This window comes from Glandiceps talaboti, chromosome 15, assembly GCF_964340395.1.
Source record: "Glandiceps talaboti chromosome 15, keGlaTala1.1, whole genome shotgun sequence".
Classification (NCBI taxonomy): Eukaryota; Metazoa; Hemichordata; class Enteropneusta; family Spengelidae; genus Glandiceps; species Glandiceps talaboti.
In genome coordinates this window covers 4,593,142-4,616,921 of record NC_135563.1, presented here as the reverse complement: position 1 = coordinate 4,616,921, position 23,780 = coordinate 4,593,142, and the positions used below count along the sequence as shown (strand labels likewise).

Genomic DNA, 23,780 nt, shown 5'->3' with positions numbered 1-23,780 from the left:
ATCAGGTGAGAAGATTCTACATCGTTATATTCCCATATATATATATATATATATATATATATATATATATATATATATATATATATATATATATATATATATATATATATATATATATATATATATAGTTGTGTACGATTGACCATTTGAATAATTACAGATGGTATATTTTGCAAGCAGCATCATAGATTGGTGTTAACATGACAGTGTATCCAGTATACATTTTTCATCTTGTTTATTAAAAATAGAAAGTTATAAACCGTGTATGTGGCAATCTGTGGCAACACGGGACTGTCAGTGAGGAAAAATAACAACAAATAGCTATAAGTGAACAACGTTGTATTATTTCAACATACGTCATAATCCGTCATTACCTCGTCTTAATTTTTACCAACAATGAACTTTAATTAGAAGTCTAAATTGCTTAGAACATTTAGACTCGACTGGCACCAGTCCCTTGCAAGAATTTGAAGTTTCATAATCTTCAAATGTTTCGAGTTTGTTATTCACTTTTAGTGGGGGTTTTTTACGGAAATATTTTCCTCAATTCTGTGCTTTATTTTCCCAGTTACTAGTCATCTCCAAAAGACTTAGGTGGTCACCTGACGGTTTTGCAATCACTCACTCTGTCAGGTTATCATTTCACATAAAAGAACGCAGTTGTTGTTTTTAAAAGAAAAAACGTGTCTTTTATTCAATTAACTAATGCAAAATAGCCCGGAGACTTGAACAGCAAATTGGTCTTACAGCATGTGAGTATCTATTTGATGGCACAAACACGGGAATCATTCGAATTCCAACACCGGAAGTTGAACGCCACTTTCAATGGGAATGTCTTTACAATGTTACAGTTGACCAAGGCAATCGGATATCTTTGAATTTCACCAAGTTCAACTTTGTTCGTAAATACCATGCTTCTTCTTCCTTAGTTGTGGAGGTCTTTGATTTGCCATCGGAGGTATGTACTATCAGCTGTGTTTTCACAAAGGCAATATATATATATATATATATATATATATATATATATATATATATATATATATATATATATATATATATATATATATATATATATATATATATATATATATATATACATCGCCGATATTACCTTGAAAAAGAATTTTTATTCGAAACGTCTGATTTTACATCTATTTATACGGACTGACCTACAAGTTCTATATGCATTTCTTTATATATGTGTGTGTGTGTGTGTGTGTGTGTGTGTGTGTGTGTGTGTGTGTGTGTGTATGTGTGTGTGTGTGTTATTGAACCATGTCTCAATTTTAAATATTATGTTTGTTATTCCTGGTTCTCATGATACTTTTTCAAACTTCACCAAGCTGAACAAGGGTGATTGGCTGGAAAGAATTTAACTCTAGAGGCAGTTTCCGATTTAACGAGTAGTTTAAACTTTAAATTGTGAGTTTCTGGCAAAATAGTACAAAAAATGTTCATGTGCGTTCGATATCATTTCCATTGAACGTCTTACAATGACTGAGAGCATAACTTACAACGAGTATATCGACAAATTATGTGTAAATCACCATAGATGGCGCAATTTGTCTAAATGCTGAAATAAAGACAGCGTTATTATAATGAAAACATCGCGTTGACAAAAAGGTTGTATAGAGATTATGTATAAAGAGAAATAGATAGTTGCAATCCATGTTATATATATGTGTGTAATTTATTAACTATTTTTCTTTTGGTAGACGTGGCGGGTCGTGTACGTATACCACAAGAAAGTCGGCCTAGTTTAATTCTTTCCAACAGCAACATGGTCAGCATTAAAGTCAATCTCTATTCCATTGAATCAGAGATAGAAATACAGTATAATGCAGGTAAGGCACAATAAAATACTTGTGGGAATTTGTTCATTCATTGAAACATTGATGGTGCAATAAACAAAGTGATAGGTTCTGTCCTTAAAAAATAAAATCATGTGTCTTAACCCCCCCCCCCCCCGTATAAATGGTAATTTGGAGTTAGCAAAACTACGTTTGGATACCGTTTTAATGATGCTTTTGAACTAGCATAAGCAACTCATCTTTTTGTTACAATATTGGAGGTCGCACAGAGAAAAGCGGTTCATTTTGATATAACTGTCAAATTACTATCTGACGAAAACGCAGTATCAAATGTAGCTATAGGCTCTCCAATAACGTCATGAAGTACAGTGTATTTTGACCTTTCGTCTCCTACATATCTGTCCAATCTTATAATATCAATAACTCGTGTAGGTCGTGTGATAAATATGATAAATATTCCATCAACCCCCAGTAGATATATAGGGGATCATGACACTTAGCAGATGTTAGACAGATTATGTTGACCACAACGTGTTCACAGCAATATCTCGTGACATTTTGTACAGTGGATCTATATTTTCGGGCCCAAAGTAGCCAACTCTCCAAATATCCCAAATGAGCAATATACATATACTGTATTTGGTTTCCAACGTGGTACTCTTTGTATCAGGTAAGGATTTATGTTTATCAAGTTTGCAGAATAGCGTTGAAAACTGTATAAACACAGACGTCGACTTGTTTGTCTAGATTTGACCTGATAAGTTATCAGCTGGAATTCATACATAAACATTGCAGATACTGTGTACATATTTACCAGCAAATGCACAATTACAAAATTTTCAAATTAATTATGATTACAAAAATCGTTTGCGACTAATTTGTTATCTTAATTTCATAAGCCGTTATTCTCAATTCATATATAGAGTTATTGTAATCCTCACAAACTTTGTACGTCAGTTTAGTTTTCAAAATGAGACAGTACACTTCGACTCCTCACATGTAACCGATGTACATTATATATACATTGTGTCTACACATATGCATGGTTGTATGTAACTATTAGGCCTAACAGCAAAAAATATATATAAACCATTGAAAATTACAAGTTTCTGAACTAACTATTACAAAATTGTGAATATATCACTTATAACGGTAGCTTCAATTTATTAACTGTTTATTTCACTATACATACAGGTTTATTGGTAACTGTATACATTAAACTGTGTACTTCCGACTAGTTTTATATTCGGTACGACAACGACCTGTCTAACTAAAAAGAAACACTCTGATATACAAGGTTACAAATGAGGTCTAGATATGTATGTGTCGACAAAGACCAATGATGGACTAATCATGTTACTAAAGTTGCTATACACGTCTGAGAAATGTTTGTGCTTACATTCCACAATGTGTGCGACCGCTCAGTTTTGACATTTTAAAAGAGGACGTTTCTTTATTCAATTTGATGGAATATCTGACGTGAACACACGGCCTGTTTGTTGCTGTTACAATTCAGTTATAATACACTGCATGAGACGATTAATGATTTTTTTTTTAAAAATTCTAGTTTCTTCCGAGACCTTTGAAACAGACTGTTCACTCTGAGTTGCTTTTGAATATATGCACTGCCAATACTGTACTGACATTGCTGTGTAGACATTCATGTTTAATTCATTTCGGAATGACGTCATACAAAGGACAACTCAAGCCAAAATACGATATGGGAATAACAACCCATCAGATTTAGCCCCGAGACTAATCGTTGGCTTGCCAAATATATGGTGATCATTTCCATAGCCAAATTCGAAAACAAACGACATTGTTTTATTGTATGGGTCAACGATCAAGACCAAAATGTAACATGAAATACAAAGGAGAGTTCAAGCAAGAAATGTTACGTAGTAAGATCAAATCGAATAGCTAGCCAAACTGAACACCAGATTTGAATGGCATTGAACCCGTTTGTATATACCTTTACTTTTTGTAGGAGTGAGTTCCACAATCAACTGGGGACCATGTCTAGGTGCTCACGAATGGCGCAGACCCTGGGAACGCTCGTTTATATCTTCCGATATTCCAAGTTGGTCGAATTATCCTACAGATGACGTATCTGGAAACTTAGAATGTACCTGGGTCTTTCGACCTCCAAGAGAACAAACTGCAAACATCGTGTTTGAATACTTTGAATTAAAAGACAGCGTGGATTGCAGGTTTGGAGAAGCTGATTTTTTTTTTTTTCATTATTGATATTGATGACTTAAAGAATTGAACTTTTTTTCCGATGCCTAGAAATCGTGATGTTTCGTACCGTCGGCCTTCCAGAAAAGTTGTCTTATAATAACATACGAATGGCAAAAACATTATGCTTATAAAAAACGAAGTGCCTAGTACAACTGCGGTGCCACGACCCACGATATTTCTCGGACATTTTCCAGGAAATAAATCACACAGAGCTCCTCAAACGCTTCCATTCTACCTTAAAACACCAAATGCAAACCAATTATTTCATTTCTCGTGCAGGTCATTCGTTAGGGCATGTACCAGTGTCATGCGTACGCACAATTTTTTTAACGCTGAAACTTGTGACACAGCCGCTACGGAGACTTTTTTGAGTGGTTGTATTAAGTAATAGGTTTCCATTTGGTGTTTTCAGGTAAAATGGAAGCATTGGAAGAGTTTTGTGTGATTTATTTGTTGGGAAATATCGTGGCCCGGGGTATCGAGTCGTGGGTGGTGGCACCAGCCTTTCCAGTGAGGAACGGCAAGTGCCACCACAGTACCAGTGGTAGTAGTCTCTCCAGTGAGGGCTTGCTACTGACACCGAGGTGGTACTAGACTCGGCTGGAGAAGGATGCTAGGAACAATGTAGATAGACACTTACGCGACTAAACAAGGTAACGAGGCAGCACATCCTATACACTCCTAGCATCCTTCTCCAGTGCCTTGAAACAGTGAGGGCGTCCTTACCTTAACCACCTCGATGATATTATTTCTCACTTTAGGACAAACTTGGTCGAAGAAATGTCGACATCTATAAAGTATAATATTGCTACTTCTCGTCTGTCTTTTTACAGTTCAATTATATTCTTGCCCACTTTTGCTCTCTCGCATTTGAGTCAAAAAGATTCACTACCGATACATAAACTGCCTGAAGCGCATTGGCATTCTTTGAAGATGTAGTTCAAACGGTTCCAGCCCCAGAATTATATCATTATCAACGAGAAATCTGACGCTTTTGTGTCATTTGGTTTCTTCAACATTTTCTTTACAGCGACGGTTACTTGGAGATCAGAGAAGGTGGCAAAGAAAGATCGAGACTAAGAGGGCGATATTGCGGGGTGGACATTCCAAAGACGATCAGTCGAACCGGTGCAATATATCTGAAGCTGAGTATTAACAAAGAGCATCTCCAAAAAGGATTCAAAGCTCGATATATTCTTGGAGGTAATTGTCATTTTATGAGGAGTGTAGTCTGATATATGTCGGTTACTTTTGTTTCATACTGAAGTTGTATTATAACATTATTATTAGAGCTACTAAAATAGGTTGAGTCATGTCAGGCAACTGGTAGAGCACTAATTGAGTATTCAGTTTGTTTGTTTCTTTCTTTCTTTCTTTCTTTCTTTCTTTCTTTGTTGTCGTGTATATGTATGTGTTTGTTTGTTTGTTTGTTTGTTTGAAATGCTTCTTGTCACAGTGTCCTGCAAATTATTTCCACTGGACATAGTCGGACGTAAATAGTTTAAGCTTTAACCGAACAAGGCTATAGATCTGTACATTGTTTTACTGAACACGAAGGGGTCATCAGCTTCACCTTCAATCAGTGTTAGCACATGTATCAATTGTATTGTACGAATACTGGGGCAGTATCTTTGCAAGAAATGATTTACATTTTTTTTCTTTTAGATTGTTATCACTATATGTCAGGCCTGGAAGGGGAATTTAAATCTCCTAATTACCCAAATACTTACCCCAATGATCTGAAGTGTGAATGGCGTATTGAGGTCCCTGTGGGCTACCGTATACGTTTGAAATTCGATGTGTTCGATCTACATTCTCCGTACTGTCACCCCTATCAGAACACAGTCGTTGTGCGGGAGGGAATGTCAGATGATGGTAGGTGATAAATCTCGATCATAAATATTACTGATTGAATTATTATATCTACCAGTTATCAGTACAAAATAAATGTAGACGAAGGGTCCATAATTCTTCTGTTGTGCTGTTGAAGTAAAAATCTGAAATCTCAAACAAATTAGTTGTGGGACTATTTGATAGCTTTGTCGCAGGTATGATGTTAGTTTTCGAAATACACAAAATGAAACGAAGGAACAAGAACCAAGTAAATACAATTTTTGAACGAAGGACTACACTAGCTTTGCTTGAGCACCTCGTGTAAGAAATTATTCAGAAGTTTGGTGTTCTTTCTTGCAATAAGTACCATCACTGGCATTGAGGGTTGTTGTTGTTGCTGCTGTTGTTGTTGTTGTTGTTGTTGTTGTTGTTGTTGTTGTTATGTGTTACAGTCACTGTAGGAATGTTTGCAAGTTGCAACGAGTTTATTGAATACTGTTATTCTTCAGCCTGTTCTCTTGTTACAGTTCCATTAATGTGATTTGTCTGGTTCGTTGCCTATTCACACTGATGTATTTTACGATAACGTGAAAGTTTGTTAAAAAAAACACCGTCCCAAGATCATTTCTTCTGAACCTAAACTTTATTCAAATTCAGATGCAGCAGTCATCACTCGTTACTGTGGCAACTATGCTCCAGATATTATCTCTAAAGGGAATCAACTTCTGGTATCCTTTCAGACGACATCATACTTTCGACAAAAAGTGAAAGGTTTCCGAGTGTTCTATTATGCTATAGGTAAAGACAACTATCTACTGACCATGACAAATTGTTACCATGGTGACTTCTAGTATTTTTGGAATGTGGACAACTTTGTATTCTCTAACTGCGAAACTATCGCACCTATCACACCTAGCAACAGTCTATAAGGTACTCCTGACAGGGCGCCCTCACACATAGGTCAACCACTTTCAGACCGGTGAGGGCGGAGCGACACGACGTATCTTACAATCTACTAAGCAGCAAATTACAAGTCCGCCGATAAACTAACAGTCTTTTAAAACACCTTGATTATTGATATAAGTTGTAAACTTACAAGCGAATTTAAAAAATATAAACGAACAAGTGATTCAGTTATATTATATTATATTATATTCTAAATTAATAACTTTTTCCAACTTCAATTCAATGTTATCAACATGGTTAGTAAAAGACACATTTCGCTGAATGTTTTCTTACATTTCAACATTAGACGCGTGTGATTTCACCGTCTTTGCTGAGAATCGTGGTGGTCATTACTACGACTGGTACAACAATAAACTTGGTAACGTGTCTAGCCCAGGATACCCGAATGTTTACTCTGCAAACCTAGAATGCACATGGCTGGTCAGTTCACGCGGATATCCCATTATGGTCACTTTCTCTGACTTCGATCTACCAGACACTGAAGGGTGTAGGTACGTTAGTGTGTATTTATGTGTGTGTGTGTGTGTGTGTGTGTGTGTGTGTGTGTGTGTGTGTGCTTTGACCTGTACGTACATGTATGTCTGTGTCTGTGTATGTCTGTATCTGTGTCTGTCTGTCTGTCTGTCTGTATGTATGTATGTATGTATGTATGTATGTGTGTATGTATGTATGTATGTATGTGTGTATGGGTGTGTATATCTATGTATCTATGTATGTCTCTATGTATGCTTAATATTTGCACCAATGACAGTGTGGATTGATAAAAACATACATCGATGTACGGAGTTGGCCTGTGTGGTGCAAGATAATTGTAATATCAATATTCTATTATTGAAAGTCCACAGTAGGAGTTGACTACAAAGTACTCAGATAATAGTTTGTGTACTGAGTATTGCAACCACGTCTATAATCAGTGTGTTGCATGCATTGAGTTGTAAAAGTTTATGGAGAAACAATGCATATACTAACTAGATGAAACAAATCTTGTCTTGCAGTGAAGATTACATAGAAGTGTTTGAAGGTGCAAGTCTAACAGAAAGTAGTCATAGTTACGGTCGTATCTGTGGGACTTCTCCGCCGCCTCTGATCATATCGGATGGAAGACAAATTTTAATCAAGTTTAAAAGTGGAAGCAATGTTGACAGGCACAAAGGCTTTGTTATACAATACAATGAAGGTATAGTTTGTCAACTTTCTTGGAAATCTGTTGTAAGTGTAATTGTTGAAAATAATTGTTCTCTAAAAGACCTATTAGCTCTAACTAATATCTCAACAATGTCGTAAACCATAGTGGACAACAAGGGGCAGCAAGCATGTGATTAATGATATGAATACTGTGTGTGTGTGTGTGTGTGTGTGTGTGTGTGTGTGTGTGTGTGTGTGTGTGTAAACACACGAAAGCACGCAAGCGAACGCGTATACACACGCGCGCGCGCGCGCATGCATGCATGCATATAGATACATTAAAGAAGGGTCTAAACTTGATACATCTTTAACTTGGAGTGAACCCATTTAATGTCAAAAACAACAGTGAAATAAAAAGAATTACACACAAGCACTACAACATATTGTTAATCGGGCAACCGAACACCTCTGTCATCGGTTTTCTAGCAAGGATGGAGACTGTACGTTCATGCCGTGGTCCTTGATGACTACTATGTGTTGTGCTTGGTATGTGTCTTCATCATCCATACATCATCTATCAGCACTACCGAGATGACGCAGATCACAAGTTGGTGTGGCAAGATACATGATGGACATTTATACATTTCACTGTTGATAACATCGACAAAGAACAGTCTGATCTTACAAGGAGAAAGTGTTGACTTTGTCCATCCGGGAACACTGTTGACCAACAACGGGTATACGAACCCACCTTCTAATAAACGCTCTGGGCAACTCGTCAAGGTTTCCGGGGAGTAGACATTTCTCCAAATCTCTGTACCTATTCCATTACTCGAAGTAACACAGGTCGCAATCCATGGCATAATCTCAAGTCGGCTCCAGTTCCATTTTGTCAAGAAATGTGGAATCCAGATTGTTGGAAAGTTGATAACTGGAAATGGCCGACCCTTCATCATATATTTCATGAAACACTTGCTGTAGTAAATCAATTCATCTACAAGAAAGAAGAATAATTCAAACGGAGGTAGCGTAATCACGAATAAGTACATAATATATATGCAAAACTTCACCATCCGAACTATATGTGCAAGCTTCATTTTGTCAGAGTACAGATGATATTTTGAAGACCAAAGTGCTGGACGCCAAGCGATAAACAATACATCGCTTACACGTATATGGAACGTCACAATCGAACGTTGTAACTGGTGACGTCTTGGTAGATGTTTTACATCAACGCGAGATTTCGCGGATTCTGTTCTTTCTACAACACGATAGCAATACGATGGATGGATGGATGGATGGATGGATGGATGTATATGTATGTGCTGCAACAGTACATATACATGTATATCGTTACTACAATTTAATTTCAACAGAAGCTATGTGCTATCATGGTTAATTCCCTCCAAAAAATAAATGAGAAAAATAATCATTTCCTCCACAGGCTCAAATTGTACCTATTTTCCCCATGGTTTATGGCATTGATTACTACAAATATATATGGTGCTACGTCAATCAAACTTCGTCAAAATCTTAATTACACAATTCTCATTGAATGATAATTGATTGACAACTGACATGTGATAGTTATTGACGTCTCATGCGCGCGCGAACACACACACACACACACACACACACACACACACACACACACACACAGGCATACATATAGATACATTAAAGAAGAGTCCAAACTTGATACATCTTTAACTTGGAGTGAACCCATTTAATGTCAAAAACAACAGTGAAATATAAAGAATTACAAGCACTACAATACATTGCCAATCAGGCAACCGAGCATGTCATCGGTTTTCTGCAAGGATGGAGACTGTACGTTCATGCCGTGGTCCTTGATGACTACTATGTGTTGTGCTTGGTATGTGTCTTCATCATCCATACATCATCTATCAGCACTACCGAGATGACGCAGATCACAAGTTGGTGTGGCAAGATACATGATGGACATTTATACATTTCACTGTTGATAACATCGACAAAGAACAGTCTGATCTTACAAGGAGAAAGTGTTGACTTTGTCCATCCGGGAACACTGTTGACCAACAACGGGTATACGAACCCACCTTCTAATAAACGCTCTGGGCAACTCGTCAAGGTTTCCGGGGAGTAGACATTTCTCCAAATCTCTGTACCTATTCCATTACTCGAAGTAACACAGGTCGCAATCCATGGCATAATCTCAAGTCGGCTCCAGTTCCATTTTGTCAAGAAATGTGGAATCCAGATTGTTGGAAAGTTGATAACTGGGAATGGCCGACCCTTCATCATATATTTCATGAAACACTTGCTGTAGTAAATCAATTCATCTACAAGAAAGAAGCATAATTCAAACGGAGGTAGCGTAATCACGAATAAGTACATAATATATATGCAAAACTTCACCATCCGAACTATATGTGCAAGCTTCATTTTGTCAGAGTACAGATGATATTTTGAAGACCAAAGTGCTGGACGCCAAGCGATAAACAATACACCGCTTACATGTAATATATGGAACGTCACAATCGAACGTTGTCACTGGTGACGTTTTGGTAGATGTTTTACATCAACGCGAGATTTCGCGGATTCTGTTCTTTCTACAACACGATAGCAACACGATGGATGGATGGATGGATGGATGGATGGATGGATGGATATGTATGTGCTGCAACACACACATGCATATCGTTACTACAATTTAATTTCAACAGAAGCTATGTGCTATGGTTAATTCCCTCCAAAAAATAAATGAGGAAAAAATAAGGCTCAAACTGTTCCTATTTTCCCATGGTTTATGGAATTGATTACTACAAGTATATATGGTGCTACGTCAATCAAACTTTGTCAAAATCATAATTACACAATTCTCATTGGATGATAATTGTTGGACAACTGATATGTGATAGTTATTGACGTCTCATGCGCGCGAGAACACACACACACACACACACACACACACACACACACACACAGGCATACATACATATAGATACATTAAAGAAGAGTCTAAACTTGATACATCTTTAACTTGGAGTGAACCCATTTAATGTCAAAAACAACAGTGAAATAAAAAGAATTACAAGCACTACAATACATTGTCAATCAGGCAACCGAGCATGTCATCGGTTTTCTGCAAGGATGGAGACTGTATGTTCATGCCAAGGTCTTTCATGACTACTGTGTGTTGTGCTTGGTATCTGTGTCTTCATCATCAATACATCATCTATCAGCACTACCGAGATGACGCAGATCACAAGTTGATGTGGCAAGATACATGATGGACATTTATATATTTCACTGTTGATAACATCGACAAAGAACAGTCTGATCTTACAAGGAGAAAGTTTTGACTTTGTCCATCTGGGAACACTGTTGATCAACAACAAGCAGACGAACACACATCTAATAAACGCTCTGGGCAACTTGTCAAGGTCTCCGGAGTAGACATTTCTCCAAATCTCTGTACCTATTCCATTACTTGAAGTAACACAGGTCGCAATCCATGGCATAATCTCAAGTTGGCTCCAGTTCCATTTTGTCAAGAAATATGGAATCCAGATTGTGGGAAAGCTGACAACTGGAAACGGCCGACCCTTCATCATATATTTCATGAAACACTTGCTGTAGTAAATCAATTCATCTACAAGAAAGAAGCATAATTCAAACGGAGGTAGCGTAATCACGAATAAGTACATAATATATATGCAAAACTTCACCATCCGAACTATAGGTGCAAGCTTCATTTTGTCAGAGTACAGATGATATTTTGAAGACCAAAGTACTGCACGCCAAGCGATAGCAGATAAACAATACATCGCTTACACGTATATGGAACGTCACAATCGAACGTTGTCACTGGTGACGTTTTGGTAGATGCTTTACATCAACGCGAGATTTCGCGGATTCTGTTCTTTCTACAAAAAGATAGCAACACGATGGATGGATGGATGGATGGATGGATGGATGGATGAATGGATGGATGTATATGTATGTGCTGCAACACATATATCGTTACTGCAATTTAATTTCAACAGAAGCTATGTGCTATGGTTAATTCCCTCCAAAAAAATAAATGAGAAAAATAACCATTTCCTCCACATGCTCAAATTGTTCCTATTTTCCCATGGTTTATTGCATTGGTTACTACAAATATATATGGTGCTACCTCAATCAATCAAACTTCGTCAAAATCATAATTACACAATTCTCATTGGATGATGATTGATTGATTGACAACTGACATGTGATAGTTATTGACGTCTCATGCGCGCACGAACACACACACACACACACACACACACACACACACACACACACACACACATACACATACACATACACACACACACAGGCATACATATAGATACATAAAGAAGAGTCCAAACTTGATACATCTTTAACTTGGAGTGAACCCATTTAATGTCAAAAACAACAGTGAAATAAAAAGCACTACAATACATTGTCAATCAGGCAACCGAACACGTCATAGGTTTTCTGCAAGGATGGAGACTGTATGTTCATGCCAAGGTCTTTCATGACTACTATGTGTTGTGCTTGGTATCTGTGTCTTCATCATCCATACATCATCTATCAGCACTACCGAGATGACGCAGATTACAAGTTGTGTGGCAAGATACATGATGGATATTTATACATTTCACTGTTGATAATGTGTGTATGTATGTATGTATGTATGTATGTATGTATGTGTGTATGTGTGTATGTATGTATGTATGTATGTATGTATGTATGTATGTATGTATGTATGTATGTGTATGTGCGCGCGTGCGTGCGTCTATGTGTGGGGGGGCATGCGTGTGTGCATGCGTACGTGCGTGTGCGTGTGTGTGTGTGTGTGTGTGTGTGTGTGTGCGGTGTGTGTGGTGTGTGGTGCTACATTTGATGATTATTTATATTTGTTATGTTGATGTTTCCATCCATAATTTGTTCATATGAAAGACCAACCGTTGATTTCATTACAAATCCACTATGTGTTCGTACATTTACAAATTTAATTTAACAATCAGAGAAAATGATAGCTGTTATGGTTAAATCCTTGGCCACGGGCATTCCATTCTATTATAATGAATGATATAGCATTTATTTATTTATTTATTTATTTATTTATTTGTATATTTATTTATTTATTTATTTTATTTATTTATTCATTTACTTTTAGAAGTACAATTTCATTAAATACCGAGCATTCCATGAACATCTTTTTTCCTTTTAAATTAAAAAGCGTCGATTTAACTGCAATTCAATTAACTTCAAGTTTTCAGTCCATCCAATTTTGATCTTATGAATTGATTATATTTCTATATTAATTAAATGCTATTTAATTAAGTATTCCTTTCACATTTTGTTCTTATGAACTAATTAAACTACATCTTAATTAATAACGGCAATTTAATTGATTACCTTCCAGTTGTTCTATTCTTAAAAACTAATTAAACAAAACAACTTAATTAAAAATACGATTTAATTAAACTACTGACTGCTTAAATATGTGTTTTAAATAATTACACTTTTCGTTGTCATGTATGTGCACCATGACATTAATTGAGATCCGGGATGAGCTCTCCCCAAATCGAATGAATTCACGGGCAATTCATAGCCAATATTTCAACAAGGTTTCGCCCGATGATCAACATCCGTCACTGATTTTTTACCGGAGATTTTGCCAACATAACAGACATTCAGACAAACCGAGGTGACAATATAACCCTTGTCCAACTCTCATTTACGGAGGTAGTAAATTATTAGAATATTGAGTGCACAATTCTTATACATGACGGGTGATTTGAAAGCATCCAGTGAGCGTATATTCATTCATTTGTATAACAAAATATGGCAATTTTACACACATTAGATTTTTTTCGTTTAGGACCTCTTAAATATCTGAACTCAAGATATGGCAATATAATCGAACCAAGTGGCGGCAAAGCGATGTATTTCATACAGGTACCTGAAAATCATAGAATCTACTTTGAGTTTCCTGTGTTCAGCTTAACATCAACAGATATCTACGGAAGTGTGATACTCTTTGAAGGGTTCGATGGAGGTGAGCACTAGCAAGTCGACAAAGTTTTCCACACATGTAGAACAAATTTTGCTGGGTAACGTTCGGTCTACTCTCTTCGTAACGATGAATGCAATACCCACATGTAGATGAAACATCAGAGAATTTCGAATTTGATTAAGGAAAAAAAGAATTGTTTCTGGTCAGGACATTTTGTCTAAAGTGGTGCGACGACGCGATTTTTTTTTTCTCCACAACCCTGTCCCTCAATCTACTATTTATGGCAGCTACTGTTCTTTTCATTTAGAACTTTAGAGTGTGTATTTGGGGTCAGATGTAATTTGCTTGTTCGTGATTGGCTCTGCAGTTGTCTTCACTGAAGTAAGGAGAGTTATTTTTGTGTTTCCCCGGATCTGCAGACTGCATGGGCTGGACAAACAGGAAAAAAAATACCGACGCGCGCTGACGAGAAACAATTCTAATCTTCTCGAAAGATTTGTCCCTGTGATCAAATAAACTTCATTTTTCATCTGTTTTACAGACGTACGGATTGCAAGATTTTATAGTAAATACAGCCACCCAGTCCTTGCTATGTCAAACACCGCCAGACTATACTTTAAACTTGATCTGACATATGAAGGAAGACATCATGGTCTCCGTGGACTCCATGCAACTTATCAAGCAGTGCGTAAGTAATGGTTGCAAAATTGTTATGGATAACGGAAACGTCACAATTCTTGTACGTAACTTCTATCAAAGCGAAAAGGTAGGGAGCATAAATGATAAAACATGGTCATATAAAGATGAATACACAGGCCAGAGAGGGCGCTGTTCTCTTACTTCCGTTTTGCTTCCGGGGGTACTGACATTATAGAATCTTTTTGCATAAATTATCCATTTGGTATTAACTGAATGATTGCAATGTTAGTAATTGTGAACACAAACAAACTAATTCTTATCTTATTTTCAGAAGTCACTAACAAACAAATACTCAGTGCTCATGACTATGACGACAGATACTTGACTGTACCAAATGATGGAAATATGATACGTGAATGGGTAATATATCCCTATAGGGGGGTCAATGTAATTGTTGAATTTCAACAAGTACAGCTCAGTGAAACCAAGGATTGCAGGTACGAATTACAACACAAAGATTAATAGGACTAATGTTGATTTGTTACAAACTACTACATGTAGAATCTACCTTTGTGTGTATGTGTCTGTCTGTCTGTCTGTCTGTCTATATGTCTGTCTGTCTGTCTGTCTGTCTGTCTGTCTGTGTCTGTCTGTCTGCGTGCGTGCGTGTGCGTGTGCGAGCGTGCGTGAGCGGGCGTGTATTGTGTGCCATGTTTGTCTCTGTATGTCTTTCCCAGTAATGGCATGTATGTATGTGCCCTGTACTGCTTCTGAGAAAGTATTGATTCGTCAAGTTTGCCCACTCTTTTTGTGAAATTTGTAATATTTTATTTACAATGTTGCTATTGAAAAGAATTCATGGAGAAAGAATGCTTAGGCCTAATAAAAAAAGTTGTTTGGTTCCAGTTACCCGACACCGCCTACTTTTTCACGCAGACCCTAAACTTTTTTTACGTATACGAGAAAAAAAAATAAAATTGCGAAAATCGTGAAGTCTCGTCAGAAATAGTGGATGCGGAAACTGACATCAACTTAAAAAAACAATATAAAACTATTCTTCCAATCTGTAATGGCTGTACATTTGATGAGAAGGAACCAATAACACAGAGACCATATGGAAAACAGCGGAAAACGTAACTACCTGAACTAGACACTCACATATGAAAAAAAAAAAATTTAAAATGAAACAAAAAATCTACCTACCCCACCAGTTCTAAAATTTAATGTAATCGGACCTACAATTTTTTTACGCCTTAATAAATGCTTTGGTTACAGTGGCGAGTTTGTGGAAGTAAGACAGGGGCCAAATATCACCTCACCATTGATGGATCGTTTTTGCGGACACTATCAACCACAGAAGTTTACAAATGACGTAATATACATTAGATTCGTTCCAAGTAGGACCGGTCAGAATGGAAACTTTACAGCGTTATATCGCTCTGGTTTGTCAATATTTTAAAATTCTTATTTATTTCTGCTGCACTATCATATCTTGCGCAAGTGTTATTGTCACTCAATCGTTTTGATTTTCGTTTAAATAAGTGTTCTAAAAATCAAAATGTGTGCATTTTAGTAAAGAAGTAAACCCCAAAATGATTTTACCATAATTATGATATAATGTCACCACAATGTAATTGTGTGTGTATGTAATATACACTGTACTTATCATTTGTTTTCTGGGTCGGAAGTAGAGACAATCTACCATGCTGCACTAGCTTCAAATGGAATGTTTTTGAAACTCTTTTGCTAGATATAAGGACTTAATGTCATACAGACAGAAGAGTACAATCACCTGTGGGTAAAACTTATTTGTAGTTGTACATATACTAGTAATACGCTGAAATAAATCCAATCAAACTGATTTTAGGTCCGCACCCAAAATTCAGTGCCCCCCCCCCCCCAACAAATCACAATATCAACTCATTACTGTACTACCTATGGATTAAATAGTCCTCTAAGTAACATGTACAGCGTCTGATTATTGGTAACTCAAAAATTTCCATTGAGTATATCGTTGGTTGTACTGATAACCAAGTTACAACTAACTAGTACAGGAAGTGACGTTTTCTCACTGCTTGTCGCAACGCATTAAGTCAAGTAAAGTATTGATGACCTTGGTTTCTGCTTTAAAGATGAGAAAAACAAAGACAAACATAGAACGCTTTTTTTATTCTTCTTACACTAAACACAACTTATAGCTTGTGAATTCAATATGATTGGCTCAAACGTTGGTACAATCCAAACACCCGAGGATATCGGAGACTCATGGTATATGGCTTTCCGCAATATTGACGGGCTACGTTACCGAGGATGTATGTACAACGTTACCGTCTCCCAAGACAGACGAATCGTCTTAAGATTTAAAACTCTTACCATGATTGAGGAGTGGCAGAATCGTGGATACGTCGAAATAACAGATACTGGGACAGAAGGTATATAATGAATTTAGAACAAAATACTATTGTAGCCATAACTGGAATGACATTTTTTTCATAACTTTTTCGGAATCCTCCAAATTTATAATCTGTTGTAAAAAGTATCCGATTCACGACTTTTTACATACGGCCATTGTACAAACTAAACCTTTACATGATAGTTGAACTGTCTGTCTAGTAGTCATTGAATACACTTTGTACCCTCGATTGATGTCCATTGTGTAAATAATCGTGAAAACGGTAAAGAGCACTCTCTTTTTTGTTTGTCAACAAGGCGAGCTCATCAAATTCGAAAATGAGAACGCAATTGACAACCTATTTACAACACGTTAAATTATTTATGATGAAATTAACTTCACTTGCAGTCACCTCACGCTCGCAAACCAGAGCTGTTATTTATTCCGCCTTACTACGAAAGTGATAAGGGTAGTGACGAAAGTGGGATGGCGCGTTATGAACGGTGCCGTAAAGCAGGCCGTGGTTTGCGAGTCACCTGTGAATAATAACAAACCCGGCACAACCATAACATGTATAAGAGAGGTGGTAAGCGGTGATGCATAGATACTATATGCTTGATATACATAGTAACTAGGGTCCGTATCACTTTGTTTCTAGAACATCTAGGAACATATGGTAGAAATACAGTACCTGTTCTAAGGTCAACGAGTAATCAAGTGTTGATAAGAGTTGTTACTGCTTCCATCCCTATCCATTTGTCGATGGAGTATACAACGGGTAGGTAGGACAGTATACGGTAATACAATATAATACAATGCAATGCAATAAGGTGCATGGTAATACAATACGATGCGATGCAATGTAGTAAAGTACAATACATCCATTAAGATACGATACGATACAGAACAGTAAAATGCTATGCGATGCAGTACAGTACAGTATGCCCGATACCTTCCGATATGATATGATACAATACAACCCAATACAATACAATACAATACAATACAATACAATACAATACAATACAATATGATATCATATATAATAAATACAACGTTATTAGGAACTTCGAGTGTCTGTTGTAATGTTCTCTATATATTATTATTAAGCATTAAGTCAAAGCTCGGTAAGAAACCTTTATATTACCTCAGGTAATGAATTAGTAACACCTCTAAAGCGAGTTACATCCATTGCAAGGGGACTTTTATTTATAATTGCTGTTGACAACTACTGTATTCTTCCAACCGGTATTATATCTCAGAACCGTTAGAGGAAGTCTATAGTTGCGGCGTGCCAAATTACGTCACGTACAAGGAAGACCAAGGAGAGATCGTTTCACCAAATTATCCAAATTCGTATCCTAGCAACCAGGAATGTGTCTGGTACCTGGTTACAGAGGATCCAGCTTTATTCATTGTCCTGAATTTCGATGAATTTCATCTTGAAGATGAATCCACTGACGGGCACTGTAGGTAAGGATTATTTTCTGTGTGGTATTGGGGCAGACGTTTTCTCGTGAAGACATACAGGTATATCTAGTCAGCGTTGTTTGATTCAAGTTGAGGTCTTCTACGTATGGAAGTTGAGTCGAAATGTTAGTATTTTACGGAAAAAGTGAAAATATTTAGTGATTCGACGAACTTGAAGTTTCTTTCCAGCTCATTAAATAATTGTAAGGAAAATAGGGTAATATGCAGAAACGGGTGAACCATAAGTTTTAACAGAAGACAATAAGCCTGAAACAGGTTATCACCTGCGGATTACTTTTTCATACAAAAAATACGTTGCAATATTGTTGTGTATTAATAAGATTAATGTTACAAGCCAGACGACATAATTTAGCAATGTTAGAAAGATTTTTGTACGCTCAGTCTGATGACGTTTTGTTTCAGTTTAATTGACTTCTCTTGTCATTGGAGTCAAAGCCATAAGAGCGATTAACTATAAGTTTTGGAATAAAGGGTACTCTACGAACTTTATCTGAATCTGTAGAAAATTGTAATTTTAATTTTTTGTTTAGATGGTCCCCACAGTAATGTCCTAAAATGTGTTATTTCTAGAAACGACTTTGTGGAGGTTCATGATGGACACACTTTGGATTCGCCTTTGATAGGAACCTATTGTGGAAGCCGGGTTCCAGATACGATAGTATCCCAAAGTAAAGCACTGGCCATAAAATTCAAATCAGATCACGAAGTACAAGATAAAGGGTTTATTTTGAAGTACGAAGCAAGTAAGTGTTTATTATAATCTAACAGGGAAAACGTTATTTTGAGTATTATCGTATGTATAAGCGTCAAAAGCGATAGTTTCCGAAAATTGTCACGGCAGTATTGTTGATGAAATACTGTAGTCTAAACATGCTAAAGGAAGACATAAAACGGCAAACTGATGTTACAGGTATTTGAACGACTTGTTTTTTTTAGTTTAATATTCAGTATCATGAAAATGTCTGAAATATTGCTGTTTTATTTTGCATTTTAGAATGTTACCGAGTATTCGATGGTCCAAGTGGCGTTATAACGTCCATGCAACGTATTATGAAACCTGGATGCACAATGGAAATCAAGGGGTCTGAAAACACTGCCATGACCTTGAATTTCACAAGTTTAGGCATTGTCACATCACGGGATATCACTTGGTCGACCTATTCCTATCTATTTCAAGTTAATTATATTGATATCCTGGTCGGTAAGAACAAAGGTAATGTATTATGTTGTGATATCATTCTGGAGCAGCTGTTTTGTTTCAAAAGAAGTTTAGTATATTTTTGTGATTTGCGTACTGAGTTTTCTAGGTAGTTGACATCTAACATGGCTTTAAAAGAGTAAAGAGCAATACTCGCCATACACCCCATTCTCAATTTAGCCATTGGTTTTTAGACATTACGGGTGGCGTGGGAGGGGGGGGTAGGGTAGTTGACTAGAAAAATGGTCCCACAAAGGTAATATTCTGACGTTAGCCGGCTGATTCTTTTATTCAACCGGACCCGAAATCCAAAGCAAAAGACATCGTTACTTGTGGTAAACACAGTATGTATCGACCCTGAAATCATTGAGATGTATTCTATCGCACGTTCTAGTTCGTATACTTGATCAAAACAAAAGTTTTGTATGTATTCGTTATAGATCATGTAGCTCGTTACCATGACAACACTTTGGCTCCATCTGTAACTTTACCAACTGGGCATATCTTTATTGTCCATGTGTCTCGTGAAATTAATAACAATCATAAAATCTTCAATATTACCTACCAGGAAGAAGGTACGTATTCTTACGTCACCAAGTGTGTAGTTGTGTTCTTTACGTCATGATGTTTTAGTTGAATTCTTCACGTCATCATGTCAGTATCTGTGTTCTTTACGTCATCATGTCTGTAACTATGTTCTTTACGTCATTATGTTTGTATTTGTGTTCTTCAGGTCATCATGTTTAGTTGTGTTCTGATCTTTACGTCATGTTTTAGTTGTGTTATTTTACGTCATCATGTTTTAGTTGTATACGTTTTGACCCTCGTTGTACATGGCACAGTATGCATGTAGAAAAGATGAAGTATACGTACGTGTATTCTCGAAGAATAGCGAGAAGCTCACATTGCTGTGTTCATGTGTTTCATATAGTTCACGATATTGTTGTTTTACACCTGGACTTACAACTGATGATAAGACATGTATCACTTTGTACTCAATATTCTATACTTTCAAATCCGTGATATTCGTATGTGAGGGGGAAAGGGAGAGGTCGAGGGGGAAGCAAAATTGGCCATATACGAATCACGCAAATTACAAATTACCAAATCACGAATCCTGATATGGACGGAAGATAACTTTTCCCCCGTTCTCTATGATAAATGCTGGTATGTTTATTTTAAGCTTTTTCTCAAGAAGCTGTGACAGACGAATTAATGTCACTGTTTCGTTGGAATTACCAACCACTACATGGCGGACTACCCAGTTGAAAATAATTTAAATTTGACACCATTAGACTGACAAATGCTAGGAGTTAGTACCGTTATTAAAAGTCGGTTACGTGTCTATTGAACGCTGTGAAGATGAAAGATTGAAGATGAAAAGTTTTTTTTAAAGTTGTTAAATGAATACCATTGCGTTACGTTACAAAATTCTCGAAGTTGGCCATTTAACTTCCGTGTAATTTTTAGCTGAAATAAAGTTACGATATACACTCACAATGATCTTATTCGCCTAGAAATCCAATGTCGATGGCCGGATGGAGACTTATATAGCAAGGACTTGGGACAGTTGGAGAGTCCATGGTTAAATTCTGCCTATCCCGGTAACCAAAGCTGCAGATGGACTATAACGAACACTTGTGGTTTACCTGTACGTATGAATGTGACATCTGTGAGTTTAGACCCAGATAAAACGTCGTCAACCTCGTCAAGGGATGCAAATTACTGCACGCCGTAAGTAACGAAGGTTGAAGTTTTAAATCGTTTTATCTCTTACACTATTACCACAGTTTTAGCAAATATCGATGTATTGGAATAGGTACTAGTGTTCTCAAGGTAGCAATTGTATGTAGCTCAGGGGTTATATACTTTAACATTAAATCAGATAAACCCCAGGGTGAGGGAAACCCGGTTGCTTTGTAGGCCTAACCTGATAGCAAGGTGAACGGAGATACGCCACCCAAATATACGGTTATTTTGCATAAATCTCTATTAAAACAAGGGCCCACTTTTCCGCCTAAGAATGGTGTAAAATATTGGGGCGATAAAGACTTGTAACTTTTGAATGCTTAAAAAGTGTCATCACATATTCTTCTTGGTATAGTCACAGAAAATACTTTTACTAATAGAACATATCTTTGTTTCCTTTGAACGAAGAGATTTTCTTCAAGTAGATGACGACGATGAAAATGTTGAAAACCGATTTTGTGATCTTGATGAACCCAAATCATTTATATCTAGTAGTGAGAAGGCCATTGTAAAGTTCACGTCTGGGGTGAGAGGTGGAACTGGTACATTCAGTATCTCATATGACGAAGGTTAGTATCCTATAAGGTTCAATACTCATCACTTGGTGGCGCTGTTCCACCTACAGGAACAGTGGGGATGTTTGCGTGAAGTCCCTCGGAGGCAACAACAAATCAGTCATTAAATATTGCTTTCTGTCTAGTCAATGTCGTTCCTACAACCATGCTGAATACAATAAATCACAGACAAGTAACACAAATTATGTAGATCTTGACAATATGGCCAGCTTGAGGAAATCTTATGTCAATTCTTATACAGTAAAAGATTTTTGCACAACTTAAACTGTTTTTGAGTGTGTTATTGTATGTACTGGGAGAAATGTTTAATCCTTGGCTTCATTGATAAGGCGAAAAAAATAATTGTTGTGATCCCTGTGCATATTCATCAATCTATCACAGAAGGGGTATTCTGACCGACACACCGTTTGGTTTTGAGTTGAAGCAAAATCAAAAACAATTAAAAAAGACAAAAATAATATAAATTCCCTATTCTCTTAGGCCATGTAATCGGAAACACATAATTATTTATTTTTCACCTATTGTGAGAACCTAGCCTTTAAGAAAAATACCAGATCCTTCATGACAGTACCAGAGCCAATTTTAATTCCCTCTGATACATTAAATGGTAAACTATTTGGCTTGCAGGTTGTGGTATTGTTGATGTACAAGACGGCGTTCCCACAGCAACAGATAACAACTATGATGTTGTCCCTGGAGCTGGTCCTTGGATGGCAATCGTATATACTGAAAGTGGTGAATTCTGTAGCGGTACCCTTCTAAATAACATCTTTGTCATGATAACTACCCAATGTCTTTGGCCGTTATATTCCAATAAACCCCTTTACGTCAAGCTTGGCAAGACATTTACAAACACCACAGAAGATTATGAAGTGACATTCAATGTGACTGACAAACACTATTTTGGTTACCAGACTCTCTATAGTTCACTTTACCTGTTGCGATTAGACAGAGCTGTCGAATTTAACTCCTTCATTCGTCCTCTATGTTTACCTACACATGAAGTGTTGACAAAAATTCGTGCAAAGGCTGGGACGCTAGCGTACACCTTTGGTTGGGGCAGAGACTACGAAAACACCACGAATCACCAGATTCTGCAGCGCATACCACTAAGGCTTGTGAAATACAGTGAATGTGTTGCAACAAGGAATGATTACTTTAGTGCTGACAAAGACTACCTATGTGCAGGATACCTTGATGAGAATGATGGTGGCAACCGTTGCTATGGACACGGCAGCGGACCTTTGGCCAAATATTACAATGGTAAATGGTACATGATAGGTATAGTTGCTAGCTACAACTCCTGGCCTAATGGTAATAGTGTGGTGTGCCCAAGACGAGGAAAGTATGGATGGTTCTGGAGAACTGTTAAAGCCGACTATGCTATCAAGAATCGTGTCTGTGAACACGTGAATTAAGTAGTGAACTGGCGGAACTTTGATGAGGGGAAACACCAAGAATAATCTGATTTTTGCTAAAGTACATTTGAACATAAGTTCATATTTTATACATCATAGCTTTGTTTGCCAAGGCAACTAGATATAAACTGATACAAATATAGCTAAAATGATGTAGGCTTGGTGTTTCACTCATAGGACATTACGTTTTTGACACAAAGGTAGACATATTTCAACTCTAGAATAACAATAACAGCGACACAATAAGCACAGCAGGATCCTTTACCCAATTACATTGAACACTGATAAGCATGGCTATTCTCACATATGGACTTGATGATTTT

At 37.0% G+C, this 23,780-nt stretch overlaps 2 protein-coding genes across 2 annotated transcripts; both read left to right on the top strand.

The window, feature by feature from the left end:
• The first annotated feature begins 1,780 nt into the window (after positions 1-1,780).
• On the top strand, positions 1,781-15,156 carry LOC144446853 (exoskeleton protein RP43-like). The gene is made up of 10 exons (XM_078136694.1): positions 1,781-1,844; positions 3,799-4,021; positions 5,083-5,255; positions 5,718-5,927; positions 6,543-6,683; positions 7,138-7,342; positions 7,847-8,028; positions 13,861-14,037; positions 14,537-14,683; positions 14,966-15,156. Exons 1-10 carry the CDS (start codon positions 1,781-1,783, stop codon positions 15,154-15,156), a joined length of 1,713 nt encoding a protein of 570 aa, XP_077992820.1.
• A 1,852-nt stretch (positions 15,157-17,008) lies between these two features.
• On the top strand, positions 17,009-23,457 carry LOC144446851 (cubilin-like). Its single transcript, XM_078136692.1, has 9 exons — positions 17,009-17,066; positions 17,685-17,804; positions 18,289-18,499; positions 19,088-19,260; positions 19,512-19,730; positions 20,156-20,290; positions 21,233-21,449; positions 21,873-22,033; positions 22,667-23,457. The coding sequence occupies exons 1-9, from the start codon at positions 17,009-17,011 to the stop codon at positions 23,455-23,457; spliced, it is 2,085 nt and encodes a 694-aa protein (XP_077992818.1).
• Positions 23,458-23,780: the final 323 nt, after the last annotated feature.

Coding starts and splice junctions, on each gene's coding strand:
- LOC144446853 (XM_078136694.1), top strand. CDS start 1,781: ATGGTCAGCATTAAAGTCAATCTCTATTCCATTGAATCAGAGATAGAA. Junction 5,256..5,717: donor AGCTCGATATATTCTTGGAG/GTAATTGTCATT, acceptor TTTTTCTTTTAG/ATTGTTATCACTATATGTCA. Junction 5,928..6,542: donor GGAGGGAATGTCAGATGATG/GTAGGTGATAAA, acceptor ATTCAAATTCAG/ATGCAGCAGTCATCACTCGT.
- LOC144446851 (XM_078136692.1), top strand. CDS start 17,009: ATGATTGAGGAGTGGCAGAATCGTGGATACGTCGAAATAACAGATACT. Junction 19,261..19,511: donor TATTTTGAAGTACGAAGCAA/GTAAGTGTTTAT, acceptor TTTGCATTTTAG/AATGTTACCGAGTATTCGAT. Junction 19,731..20,155: donor CCTGGTCGGTAAGAACAAAG/GTAATGTATTAT, acceptor TATTCGTTATAG/ATCATGTAGCTCGTTACCAT.